General features: G+C 28.3%; 3 protein-coding genes and 1 long non-coding RNA gene across 10 annotated transcripts; 2 read left to right on the forward strand and 2 right to left on the reverse strand.

The window, feature by feature from the left end:
• The first annotated feature begins 1058 nt into the window (after positions 1–1058).
• Gnpnat (glucosamine 6-phosphate N-acetyltransferase) lies at positions 1059–2813 on the forward strand. The gene is made up of 5 exons (XM_015520973.2): positions 1059–1596; positions 1667–1729; positions 1812–1942; positions 2013–2074; positions 2509–2813. Exons 1-5 carry the CDS (start codon positions 1452–1454, stop codon positions 2669–2671), a joined length of 564 nt encoding a protein of 187 aa, XP_015376459.2. The 5' UTR covers positions 1059–1451; the 3' UTR covers positions 2672–2813.
• Positions 2814–3050: 237 nt separating this feature from the next.
• Positions 3051–9841, reverse strand: LOC107170777 (uncharacterized). Of its 2 annotated transcripts, none has more exons than XM_089216655.1 (10): positions 9484–9841; positions 9212–9362; positions 5787–6006; positions 5310–5706; positions 4756–4978; positions 4509–4601; positions 4001–4252; positions 3797–3936; positions 3610–3714; positions 3051–3546 (listed from the first exon to the last, which is right to left on the reverse strand). In XM_089216655.1, the coding sequence occupies exons 2-10, from the start codon at positions 9357–9359 to the stop codon at positions 3415–3417; spliced, it is 1710 nt and encodes a 569-aa protein (XP_089072781.1). In that variant the 5' UTR covers positions 9360–9362; positions 9484–9841; the 3' UTR covers positions 3051–3414. The 2 variants fall into 2 exon arrangements, with proteins under 2 accessions (XP_089072781.1, XP_089072780.1); XM_089216654.1 differs by having other exon boundaries at positions 4001–4351; positions 9484–9837.
• Positions 9842–10554: 713 nt separating this feature from the next.
• Positions 10555–17434, forward strand: LOC107161805 (uncharacterized). Of its 2 annotated transcripts, XR_016189571.1 has the most exons (5): positions 10612–10932; positions 10993–11192; positions 12296–13056; positions 13448–14313; positions 17268–17434. It is a non-coding gene; the product is annotated as an uncharacterized LOC107161805 (long non-coding RNA). The 2 variants fall into 2 exon arrangements; XR_016189570.1 differs by having other exon boundaries at positions 10555–10932; positions 12296–14313.
• On the reverse strand, positions 12894–24492 carry LOC107161803 (legumain-like). Of its 5 annotated transcripts, none has more exons than XM_089216657.1 (14): positions 24285–24492; positions 18065–18391; positions 17886–18000; positions 17467–17654; positions 17264–17361; positions 14967–15048; positions 14730–14815; positions 14519–14657; positions 14373–14442; positions 14176–14303; positions 13884–14108; positions 13695–13808; positions 13443–13625; positions 12894–13069 (listed from the first exon to the last, which is right to left on the reverse strand). In XM_089216657.1, the coding sequence occupies exons 3-14, from the start codon at positions 17962–17964 to the stop codon at positions 12896–12898; spliced, it is 1566 nt and encodes a 521-aa protein (XP_089072783.1). In that variant the 5' UTR covers positions 17965–18000; positions 18065–18391; positions 24285–24492; the 3' UTR covers positions 12894–12895. The 5 variants fall into 5 exon arrangements, with proteins under 5 accessions (XP_089072783.1, XP_089072786.1, XP_089072782.1 ...); XM_089216660.1 differs by lacking the exon at positions 24285–24492 and adding an exon at positions 19462–19563 and having other exon boundaries at positions 12894–13097; XM_089216656.1 differs by lacking the exon at positions 24285–24492 and adding an exon at positions 19462–19559.
• Positions 24493–25333: the final 841 nt, after the last annotated feature.

Raw genomic sequence — 25333 nt, forward strand, 5'->3', positions numbered from 1 at the left:
GAGTAGACTTTGACTGAAGGGGGGGGCCTTAAAATTTTTTCAAAGATTCTTATAATGAATCCTAGTATATAGTTGAATATTTAATTGTTAATTTTATAAAGTCCCTATTTATTTAATTCAATAGGTATACAAATATAAACATTAATACAAATCAAATATAAAGGTATTAAAATAGATAATAATACATAATTATGATAAAATCAAATAATAATAATAATTTGTAACTGAAACAGCATAGTATTACCTATAAAAAAATCAGCATAACTTGCACAATTTATATAATATAAGAAAACCGAAAATATCTTTAATCGTGATGATAACTGATTAATTAATAACTTTATCACAATATTTATTTATCTATTGTCTATTAGATTAAAACTGGCTCCACTATTTTCATGTAAAATGTAAAAATGATCGCTGTCTAGTATACCTAATGCTAATATAGATATCTACTAGATCAGCGTTTCCCAACCTTTTTGCAATGGCGACCCATACATTTAATCTTTATTAGGTACGCGACCCCCCCCCCCCCCTTAAAAAAAGTATGCCTTAAATAAATAAGATTTTTACTATAATCCATTTTATTATTGAGTTTTTTTATAAAATACAATACGAATACAATATACTGAATAATAATAACTTAATTAATAAATAAATTATAAAAAATACAAAAAATTAGTATAATAGAAAATTTAGTGGATTATGGACAAACGACCGAGACCGATCGCATCGACTAGTCACTAGCACATTTACCGATAAGATAAAAAAAATTCCATAATCATAATAACTCTACGTCACTTATACTACAATACTAGTTATTTATACTATTTATCAATTTACGACTAAAATAACTGTAATCGTAACCGCGAGTCGCGACCCATGGTTCGGGAAACGCTGTACTAGATCTTAAAAACTAGATTTTTCTTAAAGAAAAAGCCTGAGGCCGTGACCCCCCCCCCGTGCTCACGCCCCTGAACGGTACACATCAGCTGCACCGTCGCCGCCGAGCTCGTGACAATATACAGTCACTGTAATAAAATTATAATATTATTAATAATTATTGTTATCATTATTTTGCATGATAATAGTAATTATTGCACTCGTAATAACTGATAACCTGTTAGCGGTGAAAGTGAAATACGGCCGCCAAGACTCGAAACATATATAGTAATAATAATGCATACCAATATGAGGCCGCGTATCGAGGAATGCGCGGTTTGGCGTCCAAGTAGTGGTGGTTTGGAGGTAGAAAAGCCGTTTCCCGCGCACGTTTCGCCGTCATCGATCTTCGTCAACGTCGTGCCGGGGCCAACGATCGTTGTCACTGGTCAGGTCTGAACGCGATACGTTTTCGTGTTGCTTCGTTAACACCTGAAATTGTGAAGTCCAGAGGCCGTCGTTTCGCGAACTTTCGGTTGTTTTTCTATTGCTCTCATATCGTGCCGACGACGATGGCCGTCGACTACCTGTTCGATCCTCAAACGCTGGCCGCAGCCACTGCCGCCGACGACACGACTCGAGTCAACCAGTTGTCGGTGGACGATGGTAGCTGCAAATACCGATTGAGGCCTCTGTGCATGACAGACTACGGACGTGGTACGCAACGAGTGTTTTCTGGTCAGACGCATTCTTCTCCTAAGCATAATTAATTTTTTTTTTATCGCAGGATACTTGGACCTGTTGTCTCAACTGACCGTGACGGGAAGCGTCACTCAGCAGATGTATTTGAGTCAGTGGAATTTTTAATTATTTTCATTTTTATCTGTACCTAGTGTCTTTTTCCACTGCTATTAACACATGCCATTTTTTAGACACTTTTGAAGTGATGAAGAATAACAGCAATACATATTACATAATTGTCATTGAGGATACTGAGGAAAACTGTATAGTCGCGTCTGGTTCCCTGACCATTGAAAAAAAATTCATACACCTCTGTGGACAAGTTAGACATAATTGCAGTATTTAACACGTACCTACAAAATAGTTTATTAATTTATGTATGTGAATTGCAGCGCGGTAGAATCGAAGACATTGTTGTCGACTCTAACTGCAGAGGAAAACGGTTTGGGAAAATGTAAGTAGTTTGAATTGTTTCGTTGTATAATAAACACTTGAATCAGCTAAAACTTTTGTGTGTATTGAAATAAAACTTAAAATATTGTGATCAATAGATTAAAAATATTTGGCCATAGTTGTTAGATCATATCTTGAAAAGGCTTGTCTATTTATTTAAAATTAGGAAACATATAAACAGATAACACACATCCAATTATAATTTTAGGATTTTACTTTACTTATTGCACAAACCCCATATTCACTGTCATCACATATACATATAGTATGTAGACGTCATATTTCTAACTTGCTATATTATTGTTAGCTTTAAATATTGACTATTGTGTAAAGTCAATAATACAATCATTTAACATCAGTAGTCTTTAAAATATAATACATCATCATGTCAAAACTTTTATACTCTTATTGCTAACTTTCATCAATTGTTTACAGTGTTGTTCAACGTTTGATTGCTCTGTCACGCGTCCTAAATTGTTACAAGATTTCATTGGAGTGTAAAGATAGTAATGTTAACTGGTATAGCTCAATGGGTTTTGTGACGGAACCTGGAAACTCAAATTTCATGCAAATTAAGTTTGAGAAACCATCTCATTGAACTTTGTTATTTATCAAAAATAGTAATGTTTGCTTTTAATATATTATGATGTTAATTATTGAAAAATACAATTTATGTTTTAAAATATTTGAAAAGCAAAAATTTACAGTTAATTTAATTTTAAAGGTCTTATATACTTTGATTTAATGTGTTTTGTTATTCCTAAACTCCAACAGGCAATGCAAATATTACTATAATAATGTACTGTATTTAATGTGTAGATTATATGTATATTCTTCTGTTTAAATTAATTTTCAATATCTTTCTTACCTGGAATTTCAGAATTTGGTTAGTTAAAGTACATTCTTAATTAAATACGATTTGTTTAGTGATAAGAATATATTTGATAATGTTCCAAGTACTAATAAAAATACAAGTGTTATGTAACCAAATTAAACAATCAGTTTATTAAATAATTTAATCAGTTATACAATTAAAATATTTAAACTATATCAAGAATTATTTAAAAATCATTTTTATACATACAAATATCAATATTATAATTGAATACCCCTGCGTATATAAAACAATTTAAAAAAGTATGTGTCATTAAATTTACAAGTACAAAAAAATATATATATATAATTGTAATAATATTGTATAACAAACACCGCAGTATTAATTCATACTTAGTGTTTAAAAGATTGTTAAAACTAAGCAATACATTAAAGTACATTAATCCATTTAAACTAGGTACTCTCGTCAATTATCAAGAATTATTGTTGATACAAATGTTATTCATGTTATTCATGTCTTGACATTGGTGTTTGTGGTGGTGGTTGTTGATATCTAGGAATATCAGCAGTTGAAACAACACTGGCAGGCGGTTTATTTGAATACCCTGTGACTGAACTTGTTGGGACAGTATATGAAGCCTGTTAATAACATAAAAATAGATGCTATCATTTTTACAGAGTAAAATATATTGATTAGCTCACGTGTTGTTGTTGAGACGACTGAATAATTGCTGGAGAGAGTTGGGAAGCTGAAGATGCAGCTGTGGGGTGTCGCATAGGATAACCAATATTGTGCGGTTTTTGATTCTGTTCAACAAACAGTATCAATAGACAATAATCAGAATACTTGTATATATATTTCACAGTGAACTAATTTATAACTACATACCATCTGATGTGGTTGTGACGCGACTGTCGTAGTATTTGACAAATGAATATTTCTATTGCCTTGCTGTTGATAAAAATTAGATGATGAAGGAGGTGCCAACTTATCATCCGGGTAGCCACTATGAGGTGGTTTAGGGTGATCTAATGAAAACGAAACAACCATTAGAACACCATCTTACTTAATTTACATACTCAAAAAACATACATGTGTGATTACTAGTTTGGTTTCGAATGCCTGGGCTCATGTACATAGGTGGATGGGAGTGTGCATGGTGATGAGGTTGGTGGTGTTGATGAGAAGAAAGAGGCTTTGGTATTTGCTGAGCTCCATGATCACCAGCTGTACTCACAATTAAATTACCACTAGTAGACGGTTCTGTTCGTGGTGGGGGTGGAGGCGGTGGCGGTGGCGGCCCAGAATAACTATATACTGTATTTACTGAAGATAATGATGGGGCTGAAGACAAAAGACCATTATTGACACAGTAATTAACTGCAGAAGTAGAATTAGGTTGGTAAAATGATCCATAACTACTGACATTTGGTTGGGAATTTTCTAAAAATAAGAAATTTTTAATTTTAATTTTGGCCAAAAATGTGATTTATTATAAAAATTATTTTTGAATAACAAAAATATTAAATTAAATTGCATTACAATTTGATTTAATTTTACAACTAAAATAGGAAAATAAATATATTTCATATTCTCTTACTGTTACTATTGTTACAGTTGTTGTTTATCCAAACATTTCTATTAAATGACTGAGTAGTATCTTCCCTATTGCCACGTCTATTTGAATTTTCAACTAAATTAAAGAATAAGAAAAATATTAAGCATGAGTTGTCACAATTTTTTAGGTTTTGATCAAATGGTGAGGATTATAGAACTACTATCTAATATATATTTCACAAAGAAAAACTGTGTTATATAAAAATATTTCTCGTATTATAAAAACTTACTAGGATAATTGCTATTAGTTCCAGTAGCTAATGACTGATTTATGGTATTTACTACAGGAGCTGGAGCAGTAGAATTTAAATTATTAGCAGTGCTACCACCACTATTCATTGGCTTATATGGAGGGAAAGGTACAACAATTTGTGGCTGTTGATAGTTTTGCTGCTGTATAGTTTGGGGTTGTGGAGATGGTGTTCTACCCATTTTGTTACTGGTACCAACATTCTAAATAAATAAAAAAATATAAATTTGAATTAAACTGATATTAAGAATAAACCACTAATGTTTAATATTAATAGTGAAATATTTAAGAGGAAGTTAGTATGAAGATAGTTATTAAAACTTATTTTGTAGTGATTCTAGTTAAAGTCAGCCATAAGTAGAGAGTAGATAGAGAGGAAAAATAGTTTGGAAATATAATATTGTAATACAATCAATAACACAATGCTAGAATTGTGTACTACCAAGAAGTATGTTAGTGATTATAATGTAGTAGCTTAGAAAGAAACTTACATTGTAAACATATTTAAATGAAAATTAATTTTTTTTAATTTACCGGCGCTAATAAATGAGTGGTGGTACTACTGCTATACAGCGTCGGAAATTTTGTAAAAGTCATTGTGCTAGTTAAAGAAGCTGCTAATGACATAGTAGAACGAGTCACATTATTGTTCTGATTGTTTGCAGCGTTTATTGTGGCTGGTGAACAAACCAATAATGTTTGGTTACTACCTCCAGTGTTACTGGTACTGGAATTGTGCATCATCAAAGACTGCTGTGTCAATGGACTTAATCCGCTACCTGCAGCAGGAGATCCTGCACCTGACTGTGCATTTATTGCAGTAGTCTGTTGTCTAAATATATGTTGTTGAAGTAAAGGAGTCGTTCGATGATTTGTAACTGCAGCATTATTGATATTGTTAGTTACAACTGTCTTATTGTTGATAGGTTCACTGAAAATAAATAAAAATATATGTATGTAAGTAAAATCCAATAATAAAATTAAAAACTAGACATTTCATAGTATTAATACCAATTAGACTCAGTTTTAGGCACTACTAAAGCAGTTGCCATACTATCATCAGTAACTTGTGACTGATTCAAGAGTGCACGTTTTTCTTCTTCAAGTTCATCACGTTTGTCTCGTAGTTGAGATAAACGGCCATTGATCTGAGCTAATGACAATTTGTTTTCTTGCATTTTTTGGTATTCTACACATTTTTTTTTTCTTAGCACCTCAGCATCAACTTCAGCTATTAATTAAAATATATTATAAATACTGATTGAGAAAATATAAGTATATAACCATTGATTATAAAATATTATTAGTGTTAGTGAAATTTAATATTTTTAATCCAAAAATATTCAAAATTACGAATCAGTAAAATATAACAATTTTTAATTTACCAATTAAATAAAACCTATTTAGTATCAATCCAACAAAAGGCATATCTGTTCCTATTGTCGAACGGCAAAAGTACTGACTAGCGCCAGCAAATGTTCCCATCTAATTTTCTAAAGGTATACTCAGCACGATTATAGTAATTTCAATAAAAAGTTTCAAGTGCTTAAATAAAAAAGGTCTTCTATATGCCATTCCTATATTAAGTTATAAATTGCCAACTACTGAATCAATAACTATTTTTTTTTTCAAATTCATCGAGTCTTGAAAATATATTCTATAGAATACCATTGCAAAACATCACAGTATGACAACATTTTATCTAAGTTTAGGTTTATAAAAATAAACATTAAAGTAATGTGTGGTGGTGTTGTGGGGAGGGGTTAAGTGAAAATTCTAACCTATATCCAAATATATCTATTTTAAACTATATATGATGCCCCTTGTAGAAATTAAAAACAAGGTAATTGAAAAAATATACTAACTAAATATTAATAGTCATAATTGCAATTATGGTTTGGACTCACTACATGACAGAAATAACAACAAATTTAATATTCTCATTAATGGAAACAATCAAATACTGACCCATTGGGCTGATTTTAATAACAGACAGGGGTTAATAGTCCACCTTGCTATTACCCAAATGATGCCACTGGTTCAAATTTAACACACTTAAGAACGAGGTAGACTTGACAACTAATCATCAATTTATTAGAGGTTTATTTTAGTCATATTTAGTGATTAAATCAGTAAAACATAATATTATACCTAACTAGAGTAAATTCTACAAAATAATTTATTATTGCTTTTATTTTATTTTAATTTATAGTTATTAGATATTATTAAATCAATACATATTTTGTAAATATGTACTAGTTAAATATATAAAAACCAAAATAGTCTTCCTATATTATAAAAGTATAATATATTTATACGGTGGTATGAAAATTTAAAATCCTAAATAAAATTAAAAAGTTATGAAAATATTTATTATTTAATGCCTATATGCAATAACTATAGAGACTAATATTTAGAAGAGTATTTAGTACCTATACCTATCAATGTTTAAAACATTATCTATATTCTCTTAGAAAATCAAATTTCTTAACACTTTTCTATTTTTATTAGAAATATACAATACAATTTGTACCCTATTCAAATATATGCTATGAAAAAATCTGAAAAAAATTGAGGAAGGAAGCCGTCCCATTCAGTGATAGCACTACTTGATACTTGTTGTTCTAACATAAATATTTATATATTTTTCTCTCTTTCTGTTGTTGTTATTGGTTATTATGATAAATTAAGAAGGTCTCTATATAAATTTCTTTTCGGAGATTGAGGGGGATTTCCAGGGATTGTGTGAATAGCTTAATCAGGAATCAAGGAGTTGGGATGGGAAAGAAGTCTGTTAAAATTATTTATTAAAAAAATATTTTAATAGTTAGGTAGGCATACTTGATTAAGATTAGGAAATCTAGTACAGAACTATTATTAAATAATTTAAGCTAACTTGTGATTTATGTGAATAAACACATCACACCTTATACATAATATATAATATCTAAAGAATAATCTGTTTAATATTATATTAATTTACTATTTAGGTATACAAAATAAAAAAAACCTAATACAAAATGACAAGATGAGTCCTATCATTTTATTTTCGATCGCCTAAAATTATAACAAGCATATTAATGAATGCAAACTTAATCACCAATACTTAATTTGATGTATTTGTCTGTATTTGTTGTTAAAAAAGTTAATTCAATACATTTTTATAACATAACTAAAATTAAAAATCAAAAAATGGAAGATGAATTGAAAATTTAATAAAAATTAAGGTACCTAATGAAACTATAAATTAATGTAATGCAATTGAATATTATTACTATTGTTCAACACAAAATTGTAGGTAAACAACAGAAGAAACTTGCAAACACAGTTAGTTATCATATTTTCATAGGCACAATTTCAATAAATAATACTAAGGGTGCTTATGCATTTCGTCATTTTAGTTGTTTTTTTTTTTTTTGAAAAAAGAAGTTTTTGATACATAAGTATGATCATTATTTGAGGGTGTTAATTTTAAAATTGGGGTGCTAATACACCTTAAGCCCCCCTCCTATTTATACCTATGCATATTTTTAAACAAAAAATTCAAAACACTTATTATTCATAAGTTCACTTTATTTAAATTGATTAGGTCACAAGCAATATGTATCACAATAATAGACATACATACAACATATGATTATAACAATTTGTTTTGTTATTGATCACCATGAACTCCTTTTAATTACATTATAAACACATCTATGGAGTTTTCACCAATTTGTATATTATGGTTAATCATTCTTATATATGAATATATTGCAACTTAAGAACCAGTTTGACAACAATTTTTTATAGCTACTCAAATACCTATTGTAGAGGATTTTTACAGATTTTAATATTCATTATAAAATTAAAACTTAATTCATTAAAAGGAATTAATTCATTTAAAATACAGTTCAGTCAAAGATTTGGATTTAATAATGAGTATTGATAAAAAAGATAAAATAATAAATGTTAAACCTAACCTGCCTATAAATGATTTAACACCCATCTGGAGCAAAAACTAGCAGTTTAAGAAATAAATACAAGGACAAAGCCATGGAGGATTACTGAAATACTCGTCCAGTATCTAATTTATTGACATTTAATGAATAAAATGTAATTGAAAAATGTCTATTCTTTTGATCATTAAATTTAATAGCATTATCAATAAGAAACATCAGTTATTCAGTCAACTGATTTCAAGCCATGTCTAGAAAGACTTTTGACAACAAATTAAATTAAATCATTAGAATCACTTTGAATACTCTAGTTGTATCATTAATTCAAGATAAATTTTGATTTCTCATTTGTTTTCTTTCATCTGCAAACTGAGCAACCATGATTGCTGCGCACAATAGCAAAACACCTAACGAATAAGTTGTGTTCTACCCATCACAAGTGCATTACATAACATGTTTATGTGTATCTAACAACGAAGAACACGAAAAACGTACCTTGTTTGTTCTTCTCGCGACGAGACAGAATGTGTGTCCGCAAAGATTTCCAAATATTTTTATCTTGAACCTTGCTGTCGTGTTTGTTCGACATGCTGCCGGCGACTTCTTCTTCGATCAACATGATTGCGTTGTTGATATATGTCATGCTCTGAAAGATTATTATTCGTCAATCAGTCATTAAGCTCGTAGATAAGTACGAACGTGTCGGCGATTAGGACCGGGATAGTGGGTTAATCCCAGTACCCGACGGTCTGGGCACAAACACTCACATGCAAACACACGCACACGCCAACGGTGTTCGACCCGCCACACTCGTCTCGTTTGGCCCGTCGACGATCAACGCGTTCGGGCTTTGGCCACTTAAGTCGGCCGTACTTCGGCGGGCGGACGGTCGCGCGTCCGCCGGCACGGACACGACTGCGGCGTTGTCTTAGATCTTCAACATCAACGACGACGACAACAATAACAACAACAACAATAATAATACCTAAGACAAATTATTCGAGCTTACAATCGATTATGGAATTATGAACACAAACGCGCGCGCGCGCGCACACTCACGCACATATTTTATATTGTTTATAATATGTGTATATTGTATACATATGTATACATAAACATATACTGTATATATATCTATATATATATATATATAATCCACGTATACCTATACAACGTTACGAAATCATATAGTTAAGTGTGTGTGTGTGTGTGTGTGTGAGTATGATATAAATATTAAATATATATATTATGTGTATTGTGTTTATCACATCGTTACGATTAATCGTTGTTATGAACCGAGATGGTCATGATTTGATGGTGGTGGTCGGACGGCATGCCAGCCGTAATCGCTGTGGAGTTCGTTGATTCCCCTGGTTGGCGTGTAGCTCCGACCATGGAAGAATAAAAAATTATCGGCTCACATCAAACGAAAAACCGCGGCCGATGGCGCAACTTGAAATTACGGCTGCTTTGGTAGCAAGACAGAATATTATGTCTAATGCCCCGAGATACCGGATTTTTAGAGATCACCAAGACAGATTTCTCTTTTTCGTTACCCAACACCCGACGCCGACCTCGATCTCGGGCGATCGAATTTGCTAAGAGATAATAATAATAATGATAATTAATAATATCATATTTTAATGTCTGCAATCGAATGGGCCATGGGGTTCCGAATTCATTGAGATATGAATGGACCATTGTTGTGTGTGTGTGTAATGTGTATGTTGTATTAGTGTATTGTGTATAACTGTAGTATACTAATATGGATTTGTGTGACGTACTGACGTAAGCGAAATAAAATGAAATACCTACATAATATTATCATGTCCAATTATCTATGATAAGCGTTTTACGGTGTAGCCACACGTACGGTCGTTAACAGTATAGCTATACCTATTCATTTCGAATACTATGATTGATAGGCCCGTCTGGCCTGGCCGGGCCATCCATGAATGCCGGATGAATATTGAACAATTAAAACGTGTGTCTAGTCTAAGTGCTAATTTTGATTCACTATTCAGTATTGTATTCCCTATTGTAGTATTTTCTAATTTTCTCTACTGTATATATATTATAATGAAGAGGTATGAGTATACATAGACTTTATACTAAGAATAATTAATATCTTATATGCAACCTAGTGTACAAGTCTGTGGTGATGAGTATACTGTTGCCGTAATACCATCGAGTATATATAAGTTCTGTCGTTCTGTGTAAGTATATTATACTATGTTTGTTATAAATTAGATTTGTACTTAATACAGAATACTTAGTCACAGGCATAAAATAAGATACCTATACAGGTATATAAAACAAAGTATATCTTAGTTCATGTATACGGCTAATGCACTTATTTACTATCTGGTGATTACAATTCACAAGTTACAATGACGATGCTCAACAGTCAACAGTATAAGTGTGAACATCCTCAACTATAATTTATCATGATTATTATTAATTAATTAACAATTAAGTAAGAGACAACAATTTTATATTTTTATATTTTTATATTTGTAAATTTTCTTTTCTTATCGACTTTTATTATTTACCCATGTATGCCTGATGACATTATTCATAATTATCATACTGATGATTAGATGAATCAACGTTCTGAATACTAATTATGGTTTATAGGTGTTTGCATGATAGGTGTTAGCATGCAGCTCGTTGCATAGACTTCAATGGGATTAAACATTTAACTTACTAATAATCGAGGATTATGACACGAAAAAATTAGTAAAATACAAATATCATTGACTCAAAAAAAAAAAAAAATATATATATATATATATATATATATATATATATATAAATAGCTAAAAAATATTTGCTTTTCATTTTGATAACCATTCTAAAGTTACACCACATTTCTGTTTTGATCTTTAAAATTATCTTTTTATTTGGCATACTTATCTATTATAAATTATCATAATTATTAGTAAAATACTTACATAAATTGGAGACAGTATATGCTAAACCTTTTCAATCTTTTTATTAAAAAATTAATTGATTTTCCAAGAACTTAACGAGTTACAAAAATTTTACTTAAATTAACTCTATAAAATTATCACCAACAATACACAGTTATAAATAAATGAATATACTATTAAGAGATTGATATAAAATGTAGTTACAATATTGTTTAATATTAATAAATTCACAGTTAGTCTTCTGTGAATCAATAAAAAGTAAACTATTGAACAATTCAAGCTTAGCTTAATTGGTTTGAATTACCACTAAATTTAATCAAGACAATAATAAAAATAAAGTTATTGCTTATTGTTCTTGGTGTTTTACTTATTTATCAGTTCAATTAGTACTAAAATACATATGACTCAAAAACTATAAAAATATCTAAGTTGAATATTGTTAAAGTTGTAATGCTTTTATGAAACACAACATAGTATTCACATTAAGAAGTAATGCACAATTCAAATTGTACCTGTAAAAATTCAAATTAAAAAATCTTCTAATTATACTCAGTGGTTAGCTTAAGAGGGAAATGCCTTAGGGGGGACTGACTACCTCAATTAATTTTTAAGATACTCAAGTGTACCCCTACTTTTTTTTTAATAGGGAACACATGGAATGGGATGGCTAATTAACTATATAACACATATTGATACTCCTTTTCATACAATGAGTTGGTCCTCCAGTAATAGCTTTTAATCCAGCAAATTAAAGTCATGAATCCTCAATGAAAGAAGAGACGCAAATGAGGTACGCTGTCCAAAAATACAAGTAAAAAACAGTGATAATAATTATTCTGAACTGCCAAATCTTTTATAAAAACATTTAATTCTATAGAAATAATAATAATAATTATATTATATACTAAATAAAACAGTTTTTCATTGTTTTGTATATTTTTAGTAAAAAGGACCTTAAGTTATATATAATAAATTATAATATTATTTTATATGTTATGATTCATTGATATGTGTTTCTTCATTTTTTAAATGCTTCTTAAGGGTCCCTAAAGAGTGGTGTGGGGTGACCTGCTCTTCTCATAGTTATGTGAGTTTGATTAAAATTCTAGGGACACAACTTTTTTTAAAGTAGCTAAAGTACCACAACTACTTTATTCCCAAGTCCACCACTGATTATACTATGTTAAATCTTAATGTACTGTGATTAATTAATTAATTAATATTAAGTTCTTACAAAAAAAATATTTCAATGAATATCAGTAATTTTATTTAAATTTGAAAATGTTGATGAATTTTTTGAACAGACATTGTGTACAACTTGTTCAAACACGCTATAAAATTCTTCAGATTTCCATCCACTGTCTTTAATTCTTGTGCATAGGTTGAAAAATTGGTGCATTTCATTGAGTGAGTATATATTCTATGTATTTCAAACAATACAAATATTACTAAGCAAAACAATTATTAATATAAATAAACAATATAAAATAACTGATTCAAAACATGTCCATTATTATGACATTATTTTTTCAACCAACTCCTTAAAAAATATAATTATTTAAACCTTCATAGCTCGGCCAAGAGTCACTAATTGGTGGCTTCTTAATTACACCTTTCATGCTATTTATTTTTTGTTTTTTTTTTTTTTTCTATATTCTTATAGTCTTATCAAATAATCTTATTGTGCTAATATTGTACAAATTGTTTATGTCTAATAAAAATAAAAATAAAAAAACCTTCATAGCTAGACTTAGACAATTGAATTTAAAATAATCCATTATTTATAATTTTACCTTAGGCAAAGAAAAACAGTTTGTAGTGATGTGCTCCAAAGTTTGTCTGTAACACGGAAATACATCTAATGGCAAACTACTTGGAAGTTCTTTAAGCTCATCAATATGTCCAATAAATCTTGGCAATTGTTTTATAACACTTTGAAGGATTGTATTTAATGTTCTATCCATAATTTTTCTAATCTACATAAAATTAAGTAGCTAATGTTTGTTTTTGGTTATTCCCTTAATATTAATTATAAATATACATACACTATTATTGTAAATATAGCTTTGTTTCATAGTATTTTTTCCATAATGTAATTTCTTTGTCTGATACTGTTTAAACATATTTTTTGAAAATTGATAACTAAACATATTTGTACCCTGTTAAAATGTAAAGAATAATATATTCATTTAGAAAGATAGTATTTCAATTGCTTATGTAAATTAAAGACTTACATTGTGTTTATTAAATGTTGAAATACCACTATTATGATAAGAATATTTGGAAAATACTTCGGGTGATTTTCCGATATATGCCGACAATTTGTCTTGACCAACACTAAAGTCTCCATACGGCATTACATTACTTAGTTTAACTTTAGTTCTGATGTAAACAAAATGATTGAGAACAGTTCTTTTTTCAACAATTTCTTTCACATGTAACGGATACAATATACCGAGCTTCATAAAAATAATTCATGAAATAATAATGTTATTGGATTGTGTTAAGTAATAAAATAAAATTTACATTTGCTTGATCTTCAATCCACGTACAGCTGAATTCATCGCCCAAGCAAACATCTTCCATTTCACCTTCATCAATGCAGTATATTGACCATGAACTTTCCCTTGGTCCAGAGGCAGTTACAGCAAATACTAATATAATGTAAGATCACTAAAATTATATTGTAAAAACTACTAGCTAGATCCGCAATTTTTGCTTACTATTATTAGAGTCACTCAATATACCATCAAATAACGAACCAGCTCTACATGATTCTATGAATAAGAGCATCTAAAATTTAAATTATAAAAATTAAAACTTAAACATGCACATATATTTCTAGATGGATACAGCTTTAAGATCTTACACTATTAAATTTACGATCACTATACATTAATTGTAATGCATTGTTTAGTTCATCAGCATATAAAAAATTTCCTGGAAATGCTAATATGCCTGATGTTCCGTGTCCAACAAAATACACAAAAATATTATTTCTGTGATTACTATAAAATAATATAAAAGCATAGCTTATTAGAACTTGAATTCTGATCAAACCTCACTTAAAAATGTCTTACTTTTCAATTACACGACCTGTGCCAATGTTTATCATAGCTGTCTTATTTCCTTTTAATATGTTTAAGAAATGTTCACTATTTACTTCCTTTGAAAATAAACCAAAAATAATTATTAAGTTTATTTTATTCTTCATAAACTACTATATAAAGTTTATATATGTTTATATTATAAACAATTAGTCTTGAAACTAAGTACAAGGGTTTTTAATTTTGTATAGTTTTACTGTCTTTACTTACCTCACCTTTATAGTCAACTTGTACACCTTGGTAAACATCTGAACCATTAGGATGATTAAATAATTCACCACGAAATGGATTTCTGTATTATATAGATTAAGTAAACATTAATATTTTATTTTTAGACAAAACCAATAAAAAAAATAAAAAATTATAATAGTATTAGTTACTTTAATTCAAACTATAATATTGATGTTTTTTTTTTAATTAATCAAAATATTTTTGTTTTACAATAGGTAATTAAAAAGTTATCTATCTATCATGGCCTCTACATTTGTCATAATCAACAAAGATTCATACTTAAAATATTGATTTCTTCTGTTGTATTTATTTATTAGTCAAAAATACTAAATACCTACCAAAAAGATAGAAAAACAATATATTCTTACTAAAAACCCATTATGATTTGTGTATATAGAATCCAGTATTAAATTACAATAAATCTGATTAAATGATAAAATATTATATATTTTTATGATATTAAATAAACTTACATGAGATATTAATTACATTTTAAATAAAAATAACTAGTTAAATTACTCAAACTAGTTACTAAACATAATGACTAGTTAAGTTTTAAGTTAACAACAAAAGTAACCAACTTTTTAACTAGTCAGTGCTCAGCAATCGGCGGTAGAAACCTTTACTTGATTTTACTTAAATACAATATGTCTTTTTCATTGTATACAAATGTATTCATTTATAAATCTTTCAAAATGTCAGTGTTTATTAATAGTAATACTAGCAGTTCTAAAAATTTTATATTTGTCATTTGTTAGGTACTTAGATGTCACTTAGAATTTGAATCAATAGTTACCAAGTTATGCTACCAAATTAACAAAATTATATATTATTAAATTACAAATATAACATACATGGATAATGTACAGATTGATTTTTAAAATAAATTGTTATTACAAAAATTTAGTATGCTGATTAACTAAAACACATTATAAGTTTTCCTATTGGGCCTTGGGAGTGAATTTTTAAGGAAAGTACTGATTATTGTGTTGTTATACGACTTATTACAACCTTAAAGGCAATAGATTCCCTTGAATTACTTTCAAAACTCAATGAATGGTTTTGATATAATTATATAACTAATTATTGTTCAAAATTAAGTATCAACACATTTTTTCAATTTTAAAATAACTATAGTTCCGCAGAATTCTCTTATTAGCAAACAAAATTACTAACATTATTAATTATTATTAGGGTCCGTATTTAAATGCACTTAAAACCATATAAATATGCTTTAAAAAATAGCCAAGAATGTCCTTAAAAATGCCATTTATATTTATTTTTTTTACAATTTGTTATCTAAATTTGGAATTTATTATTAAAATATGTTTATTATTTTATTGAAAACAAAAAAATTGGAAAAATTGACTTAATTCTGCTATGATATTGATACACATATGTTATGGGGCAATATTATTCATTCTAAACATAGAAACTAAAATATATTATATCAATAAATACGCTAAATTTGTATAGTATATTGGACAAATATGCATTAAAAACCATAAAAATGACCCAATAATGCTAAAAATGCAAAATAAAATGTTTAGCTTTGAAACACTCGTTACACAAAATGAGTTTAATACCTACTTGGAAAGCATTATCTATGACCAAACAAAAAAAGATGCACTTTGCATTGAAATCCGGGCCCTAATTATTATTATACATAACATTTTTATTTTTACCAATGTAATAAGTTTGTTAATATTTTTACCAGGTTCCAAGTTAATATATTATCTAAATTATAGATTTTTTTTTTTTGTACCAAAGAAAATTTATCTTATTGCCTGTTTATAAATTAACAAACTAATAACAAATCAGCAATATTAATCAAAAATCATTTGTTGATGTTCAATTAATATATTATATTTATTTATTTATTTATGAACAAAGAAAATGTAATTATTTAAATAGTACTTAGGACTTAAATAGACTTAGATACGTTTTTTTTTTTTTTATCATTAAGGGGATTGGTGACGATCAGCCATTTTAGCCAAAATATAATATTTTATTTACTTAGTACTGCAATAATACTTTTGAAAATTAATTTGAATTTGTTATTTATATTTATGTCTTTTGGAGATCGATCAATCCACTTTTTCCAATTTAACATTTGAATTTTAATATCAAAAAAAAAAATTTACGTTTCTAATTATTATTAATGTAAATACAATTTTAACAGTATTCATTATTTATGCATGCTAAGATAAATATTATTCTTTGGCCGCAATTATAAATTGTTATTGATTTGAAATTACATTAATAATTCTTCTTACTTAGGATCAAAGGCTACATCATCTGTCATCATTACAATTATACGGTCAACTGGTATACCATTATTCAACAATGTTTGGTATGCATGTGAAACATCAGCCTAAAAACTAGTGCTACAATTAGTTTAATAATTTTTCATATTATTAAAATAATAAAAAATGTATATTTGTGCACTTTTGGCTTTTTATAATCAACATTTTTATACCTGATGTCTATAATTATCCCAGCCTTTTGAACCAGCAACCAGAAACGCCCAGGTTTGTTTTTTGGGACCACCAACAAGTTCCAAACATTCATCGATAAAATTACTTGGGCCAACAATAATTACTTTTACTATAGCAAATATTACTACCACACACAGTATACTTAACAAACAGTAAATCCATGCACTTTCTATAAATGTTACACAATTAATTTTGATTAATGAATTATAAACGGTATAGAAAATATATTATTTCCTTACTTTTTTTAAAGAGGTTGTTGATCAACATTTTTGTTAAAAACGTGCTATATATTATTTAACTAATGATTTAAGTAACTAATACCTATCTCTTAAAATATTTAACTACTACGCTATTACAAAATTACTACAGCCATTTAGCAGGTATACGTTTATAAAGATACCTCTACATAATTGAAGATAAAACATTTTAAGTGCCTCTTGACATTTTATTATGACATAATTTTTTAAAACCTCTTCCATATCTATTATGATGTTTACCCATCTTATCGTAGGTTCCTATAAAAAATTATTTGCTAAATATTTATTTATATAACTAACTTATTTATACAGTTTTGTTTACCGTATTATTCAATATTCATACGCAGTTTGTAGCCTTGTCAAATAAACCAAGGTACTAAACATTAGACATTAGCCAACTTAAGGGGGATTGAGCTTGGCATGTTTTAATGAGTAATATTTAGACATTTCTTATAGCATATATATTTGAGTTGTGTCTCTGTGTGAGAAGTAAATGAATGTTGGTATGTGTAATTCATAAGATTTGTTATCAAGTGGGCACCGACGGCTTACTGCTCAGATTTGAATTTCCGTACGCTCAGCCACATGTCAATGTTTTATCAAATATGCCATGCCATTATGCTACTCAAATGATAAAAATGCCAAAAACCTGGAAAAAAAATGAGGGACATGGATTTGACTGATTTTAATTTTGAAAATGGACACTAATTAGTCATTATGTTAGTTAGGGAAAAGGGAATGGCAGAGCATATTATTAATTTATTCAAATTTATCAATATAATATCGATAGCCTGATACAGTGGTTTTCAGAATGTGTGCCGCAAGTATCCACTAAGTGTGGCGTGGTTTTTCCATAAATTATCGATTGTATTGAATTGCGGAATCTAGGAAAAAAAATCCCCGTAATAAAAACCCCCGGTAAATAAATCCCAAAAGATATACCTAACTGTTCTAAAATAATAATTAATAATAATATAAAATAATTTTAAAAAAAATATAAAATTTGAATGATAACTATTATAATATTATCTTGATCACACAGCTAGATTACGCAAAAATTAAAAATAATTATGATAATAATGAACAATAGTAAATACATTGCGCATTTGCGCATAAAATAAAAATAATATCTATATACGTATATAATAAAAAGTTAATCAGTTCTCTTGCGTATGTTATTACTCACAGCTGTCAAAAATTCCTCAATAGTTATACCTAACTGTAACATAGGATGTACAATTATATTATATAAGTAAACTTTCCAAACTCGACAAAGCAAGCTTTGGGGATTTTTTTCCGGGGGTATTTTTTCCTGTGGATTTTTTTCCGAGTACCGAATTGCGATATAAGAAAATAAATGCTTTCAATAATAATAACTACAAAAGCACTGACTTCTATTGCTGTTCTCAACCTCATATCTTTGTGAACAAGGGGTTTCAGCACTTACGAATATAAAATATAAAAAACGAGAAAAACTAAATTCAGTGGAGGAAGAAATATGGGTATAAGTCTGTCAACTATTCGTTCAAGAATTAAAAATATTTGTAATGTCCATCAGGCACACATTTCTCATTAAATATACCTATGTATAAACTACACTTTTTTTTGTATAAATAAATTAAATAACTAATTACTAATACAATGTAATTATAATTAATAAATATTTGTTAGCCCATCAATCACACATTACGTATTAATGATTTAAAAATATATACTTACATGCCAAATGGTCTACAATCGTCCAGAAAGAAGTATATTTAATTTTTAATTTTAATTTATCAATTTTAGTTTTTATTTATCTTACATTCCGTTGGTATATCTTATTGACAAAAACTGCGCGTTTTGTGCATTATTATCACATATTTTATATTTATATGTACTATGCACATTATACAGATAGGTAAATTATATCATAGACTTATTTGAAAATATAAATCATTAATCAGAAGTACCTATTTCCGGAGTTCGCCGTAGTTTGTAGTAAAAAAAAGTAGATAGACTTTATCAGAAGTTTAATCCAGGTTTAGTAGATTCATACCTGCTTAGAATTTATTATTAATAGATTTAAGAGTTTAAGACTATAACTTATAAGTACCAAATTGACTTTTATACACTTAAAGCAAACCATATTTTACAGACTACAGTCAAAATTCTTCAAGGATCCAAACTAAAAATAACTCAACCATATATAAGCTAGTAAATTATTTTTCTGTTTAGAGAAAACTACCGCGGAGACAAAAAAAAATTCAAGTTTCAATATACCCTATTGGCTTTTAGGGACGTACCCACTGTTTAGTTTTCTATTAATCACGCAATGTTACAATTATTAATTTAAAGTTTAGTAAATTAAATAAAACCTTCAGATGGTTAGTGCTATTGAATTGAATGGTACTTTACCTAAAAATTCTGCGAAAAAATTCCTATGGAATAATAATCTACTAATAAAATAAAAAATAACATTTGTACCTACTACACACGCAACACACCAAATACTCAGTAAAAATGCTGTTAGGAACCCCTACTAATTATGTAATGCTATATTATTGCTATTCAATGTAGTTTACTAGTTTATTCAGCATTCTCCATTATGTCTCTATTATAATTTCGTTTGATATAGCTCCACGACTTATCGCCCAACGAGAACGGGAATGTGCTGACACAACTACACAAGTAGGTATACTACATAACCCTTTTGATCTATACACGCAGAGTCCGCAGACGAGCAATTGTGTGGGTGTGTGTCTATTCATTATCAATTAGCCAAAACATCATAGGTATTATCATTGGTAAAATTTCTGACATTTTTCTTAAATAAAAGCGTCCAAAAAAGGTATTTTTTTTTAAAATAATATTATATTTTATATAAATAATATTTGAAAAAAATATATTTCTTTCACATAACCTTTTATACTTGTATGAAGTAAGTTGGTTCACTGTGTACCTTAGACCTCAACACTCAATAATTATCGAACTCCGTATAACTACGATACAGTCAAATAGTTGGATAGAATATAATTTATATAGCTTGTGAGTATTATTATTTGTGTTTACCTAATCTATAATAAAACTTAATGTTAACTGAAACGGAATCCTAGTTATTTAAATATATTTAAGATCCTGTTATATATATATATCTACCCCTGGCTACGGTAATTATATCTCTAGAGTCCTACGACTCTCACTGGATATCTTATATTTAACTGGTCGTTCCCCCGACCACGTTACATATAATATTATACTATATAATAATTAAATAATGATTTGAAAAAAAAACCAAAATAAAAATAGTAAATCGTAAAATACACAGTGTTTTGCGATTTCAAGTAAAATATAAATAGCAAAAGATAAAATCGATAATGCATTATCGTCTCTAGACTAGGCCGTTTCTCTTTAAGCGTCCGGAAAATACGTCAATACCACACACGTTTCTCAGTTGCAGTTTAATTGCCGATGAAACGTAGTGTGATCCTAGTGTAATCGTGTAGCTCGTCAATAACGTATAAATATAAAATAAGGAAGAAAATATAACTGCGGACTGACAAGACTGGTCAAAATAATGGACAGTACTTAAATTGTACATTTTTTCATATACCTACTTAAATTGTGATTTTTTAATAAAATATTAAATATAATATACTAAAATGTATGCTTTTGGTGTTATACCTGGTGGCCCTTGCCTTGGGAGATTTCTGGCTTCGCCACTGACGCACCTATATTTTTGCATAACACTGCATGGAGCCAAAAAATGAAAAATATGCACGAAAAAATTGTAAAATACGAGAATGCATGTAAAATATGCTAAAAAAATTTATAAATTTAATCAAAATTCCAAAAAAAATTATGTTGTTGCACCAAAACAAAATAATGTAAAATATGGAAAAATAAATTTATAATTTATTTCAAATATGGTAGAAAACTGCAGATTTTAACATTTTATTGAACTTGAAAAATAGTTGAAAAATATATTCAAAAAGATATTACATTAGAATTTAGAATACCTATTAGCGCGATAGAGATTAAAATATGCACATTGAACTGTTGTCGTCATATTAAATAGTCGACTGTTATGATAAATGATATAATAATAAATATCTCCAATAAATAATATTGATTGTTTTATATTCAATGTTATTATTAAAGTACAGTAGTACACAGTGAAAGACAGAAAAGATCAATTTTTTATTAGCAAACATATCATAGTGATGGGTGCCATAGGCGAAACTAGACACTTTTATTAGGTCAGGTCAAATGAAAAATAAAACAAATACTTAATAATATATAAAAGGATATTTTTTTGCAATTTAAATATTTAATAATAAAAAAAATATATATAATAATTAATTCATTTATAATAATAGAAGACGATTAAATGGTACATATTTTTTTAATTCTTCAATTGAATTCTCAACATCAACGTTATTAGCCAAAGACTGATAATGGTGATGGATTTTTTTGTATCTAAAAAAATAATCACTGACGAAAATAATATTGAACAAAATTAATTCCTAGTTTAGTCACGCACGGTCTTTTTAGGACTAAAAATACCTATAAATGCAACAAACAATAGATAATTGTTTTGAATAGCATTAAATGATAACTTGACTTGGACATTAAAGGTACCTAAGAACATGAAATAATGTAAATTACTTACAATGAATGATTTGAAAAATTATAAATGACCGGTCTTTTAGACAGCGATGCGACTAACGGGGGTCAATAAATGGTTTAGTGATGTATAGTGTACCTATACTAATATGCATGATAATAATAATTGATATGGTATTACATTTTAAATAACAATTACAATATTTGACTTGTCCTTTATATACAGTGTGATCACGATAAGTGGAAACACTCAATAACTATGTGCAGGCTTCATATATTTCAATTCTGCTTTTTCGGCTAACTAATAAACATTATTATTGACATTTTCAAATAATTAGACTATTTTTTTGACACTTAACTTTGCGCATGCGCACAATAACTTTTTTTTTTTAAATGGCATGATCCATTTTTGACCACAAATTATTTTTTTTGGTATTTTTTTATGAATTTTAGTGGTTGAATTTCTTTTCTAAGTCAAAAAATGACCGAGTTACAGCAATTTGATTTTACGTTATTTGCACGGGTATAACAGATTATAAAATACTTAGTTAATAATAAAAAAATTAAAATAACTAATCCAATTTATGAAATACCTGTTTACCTATTGTAATAACGTAAATTCATATTGCTGTAACTCGGTCATTTTTTGACTTAGAAAAGAAATTCAACCACTAAAATTCATAAAAAAATACCAAAAAAAATAATTTGTGGTCAAAAATGGATCATGCCATTTAAAAAAAAAAAGTTATTGTGCGCATGCGCAAAGTTAAGTGTCAAAAAAATAGTCTAATTATTTGAAAATGTGTATAATAATGTTTATTAGTTAGCCGAAAAAGCAGAATTGAAATATATGATGCCTGCACATAGTTATTGAGTGTTTCCACTTATCGTGATCACACTGTATAAAAAAAATATATTCTAATTAATAATTAGCTCTCGACGATTTTAACGAGAAATAATATTACACAGAATCGACAATAAAATTGTTTATGGGTATAACAAACATTATCGATGGGCGACTTATTACGTAAAATTAACTATTACTTGCTATTATATAAAAATAACCATCAAATGTCTACATTAAACAATAACTGATACAATCGATTATTTGAGTACATAGAATAATACTACATGACTCCATATTTCCATAATCAATGTTAATAAATAAATTTTATTATTATGTTCATTGCGTAGTGTGTACAATTTAATTTAAGATATATCATATCAAGACATCAGGTCCACATATTCATATACTTATAAATTATAATAATAGGTACGACTGGTATAATAATCGTGCAGTATTAGGTACGTAACATTTAAACGGTTTTAAATAAATATATTATTAGGCATTCTAAGAAAATCACTTTATTATGTTTTACTATAATCCTCATTTGTACCAATTTTACCTATATACTATATTGCTTATATTATAGTATTACATAAAAATAAAATATACTAATCGCCTCACTCACTCCTATTTAATGAAGAAAGAAGTCCACCTATCTGTACTTGTTGTGGGGTTCCTGTCTCGGTTAAACATATTTTAACCGAATGTAGAACTTACGACAAGGAAAGAAGACAACTCCAAATCTCCGACTACCTCGCCGAAGCACACAACCCCGAACCAGCCAAGGTCTTAAGAACGATACAATTTTTAATAGAAACACAACTTATTAACAAATTGTAATTGTATATAATATACGTCCTGTTTTACCAATAATACTATTATATGTTTCTTTTATTTCTTTTTCTCACTATTTAATATCATGTAAATAATTTTGAATATTGCTAAATTGTACCTATTGTTACGTCCAATGGCCATAGATGCCGCGGATAGTTTGTTTAATAATAATTTAAAAAAAACATACCAATGTAGATATACATGGTATAAATATATTAATTATAATGTCTAAATAATTAATAAAAATATAATATACCTATAAAAATGTTTAGTCAGTATTAGGTCACGCCATGGCCTGACTCGTAGTTTCGCCTATAATCATAGATAATTTACGTACTTATACAAATTAAGAAATATTCACTTTTCCCGCAAAATTGACGAAATAAACTGGATATGCATTTTAAATTTTCGATTTTTAAACTCACATTATCGTTTAACAAGGTCATATGATGTTATAAACCGAGAGTATAAAGTAGTGATCTCAAACTGAAATTATTATCAGCGGGCCATTTAGGTATTTATACACAAATGCACTAATACACATCAAAGTTTCGCGAGAAAAACATTTTCAAAGATCTAATGCTATCATTTTTTGCACGTAGCGATTAGCTACTACGAACGATAAAAATTATCCTATCGATATGAGGGTCATGAGGGAAGTAATAAGAATTTAACATTAGGATCATGTCAAATTATATGTTATCGTTGTCTGACTAGAAACTAATATTTCAAATGAAAAAAAAAATTATCGCTGAATAATAATAATTGTTGGACTATTGCGGGCCAGTGGGCCACGTGAAAATGGTTCGTGGGCCGAGCTTGTTTGAGACCACTGGTATACAGAATAATATGCAACTCCTACAACTTTTGAGCGACTGGTCATAATAATTAAAGAACGGATTTTTAGGTTTTTAAATGTTTAAAATATGATGCTAAAATGTTCTAAAATATAAACCTTAAAATATTCTCTAAATATTCCTTAAACTTGTAAATATGTAGATATGATTTTTTCTCCAAAATGGTTCTTTAAAAACAATAAATAACTGTTATGCGCCATTCCTTTGCCGTTTGGTAACAGGTGAATTATTTAAACATAAAAAATGTAAATAATTGAATGATTTTTAATTTTTATCATTCTTAGATTATTTGTATGGTATAGGAAAAATTGTTGCTAGAAAAAATCATAACTCAGCAAATTAACAGAATACATGATTTTTTATGAACAATAATTATTTAGGTAATAGATTCTAAAATGTGAAAAATAGGCTAAATATTCTCTAATGTCCAAAATCTGCTATAATATGG

This window comes from Diuraphis noxia, unplaced genomic scaffold (genome assembly GCF_037042655.1).
Source record: "Diuraphis noxia isolate RWA-SAM2 unplaced genomic scaffold, SU_Dnox_SAM2 contig0001, whole genome shotgun sequence".
Taxonomy (NCBI): domain Eukaryota; kingdom Metazoa; phylum Arthropoda; class Insecta; order Hemiptera; family Aphididae; genus Diuraphis; species Diuraphis noxia.

Bases quoted from the DNA above. Each gene is read 5' to 3' on its own strand.
- LOC107161803 (XM_089216657.1), bottom strand. From the start codon at position 17,964: ATGGAAGAGGTTTTAAAAAATTATGTCATAATAAAATGTCAAGAGGCA. The intron at 14,816-14,966 runs GTAAGTAAAGAC...TTATTTTCAAAG, and splicing joins AAGTTGACTATAAAGGTGAG to GAAGTAAATAGTGAACATTT. The intron at 14,658-14,729 runs GTAAGACATTTT...ATTATTTTATAG, and splicing joins ACAGGTCGTGTAATTGAAAA to TAATCACAGAAATAATATTT.
- LOC107170777 (XM_089216654.1), bottom strand. From the start codon at position 9,359: ATGACATATATCAACAACGCAATCATGTTGATCGAAGAAGAAGTCGCC. The intron at 5,707-5,786 runs GTATTAATACTA...ATTTATTTTCAG, and splicing joins CCTAAAACTGAGTCTAATTG to TGAACCTATCAACAATAAGA. The intron at 3,937-4,000 runs GTATGTTTTTTG...CGTTTTCATTAG, and splicing joins CCAAACTAGTAATCACACAT to ATCACCCTAAACCACCTCAT.
- Gnpnat (XM_015520973.2), top strand. From the start codon at position 1,452: ATGGCCGTCGACTACCTGTTCGATCCTCAAACGCTGGCCGCAGCCACT. The intron at 1,597-1,666 runs GTACGCAACGAG...TTTTTATCGCAG, and splicing joins CATGACAGACTACGGACGTG to GATACTTGGACCTGTTGTCT. The intron at 2,075-2,508 runs GTAAGTAGTTTG...AATTGTTTACAG, and splicing joins GGAAAACGGTTTGGGAAAAT to TGTTGTTCAACGTTTGATTG.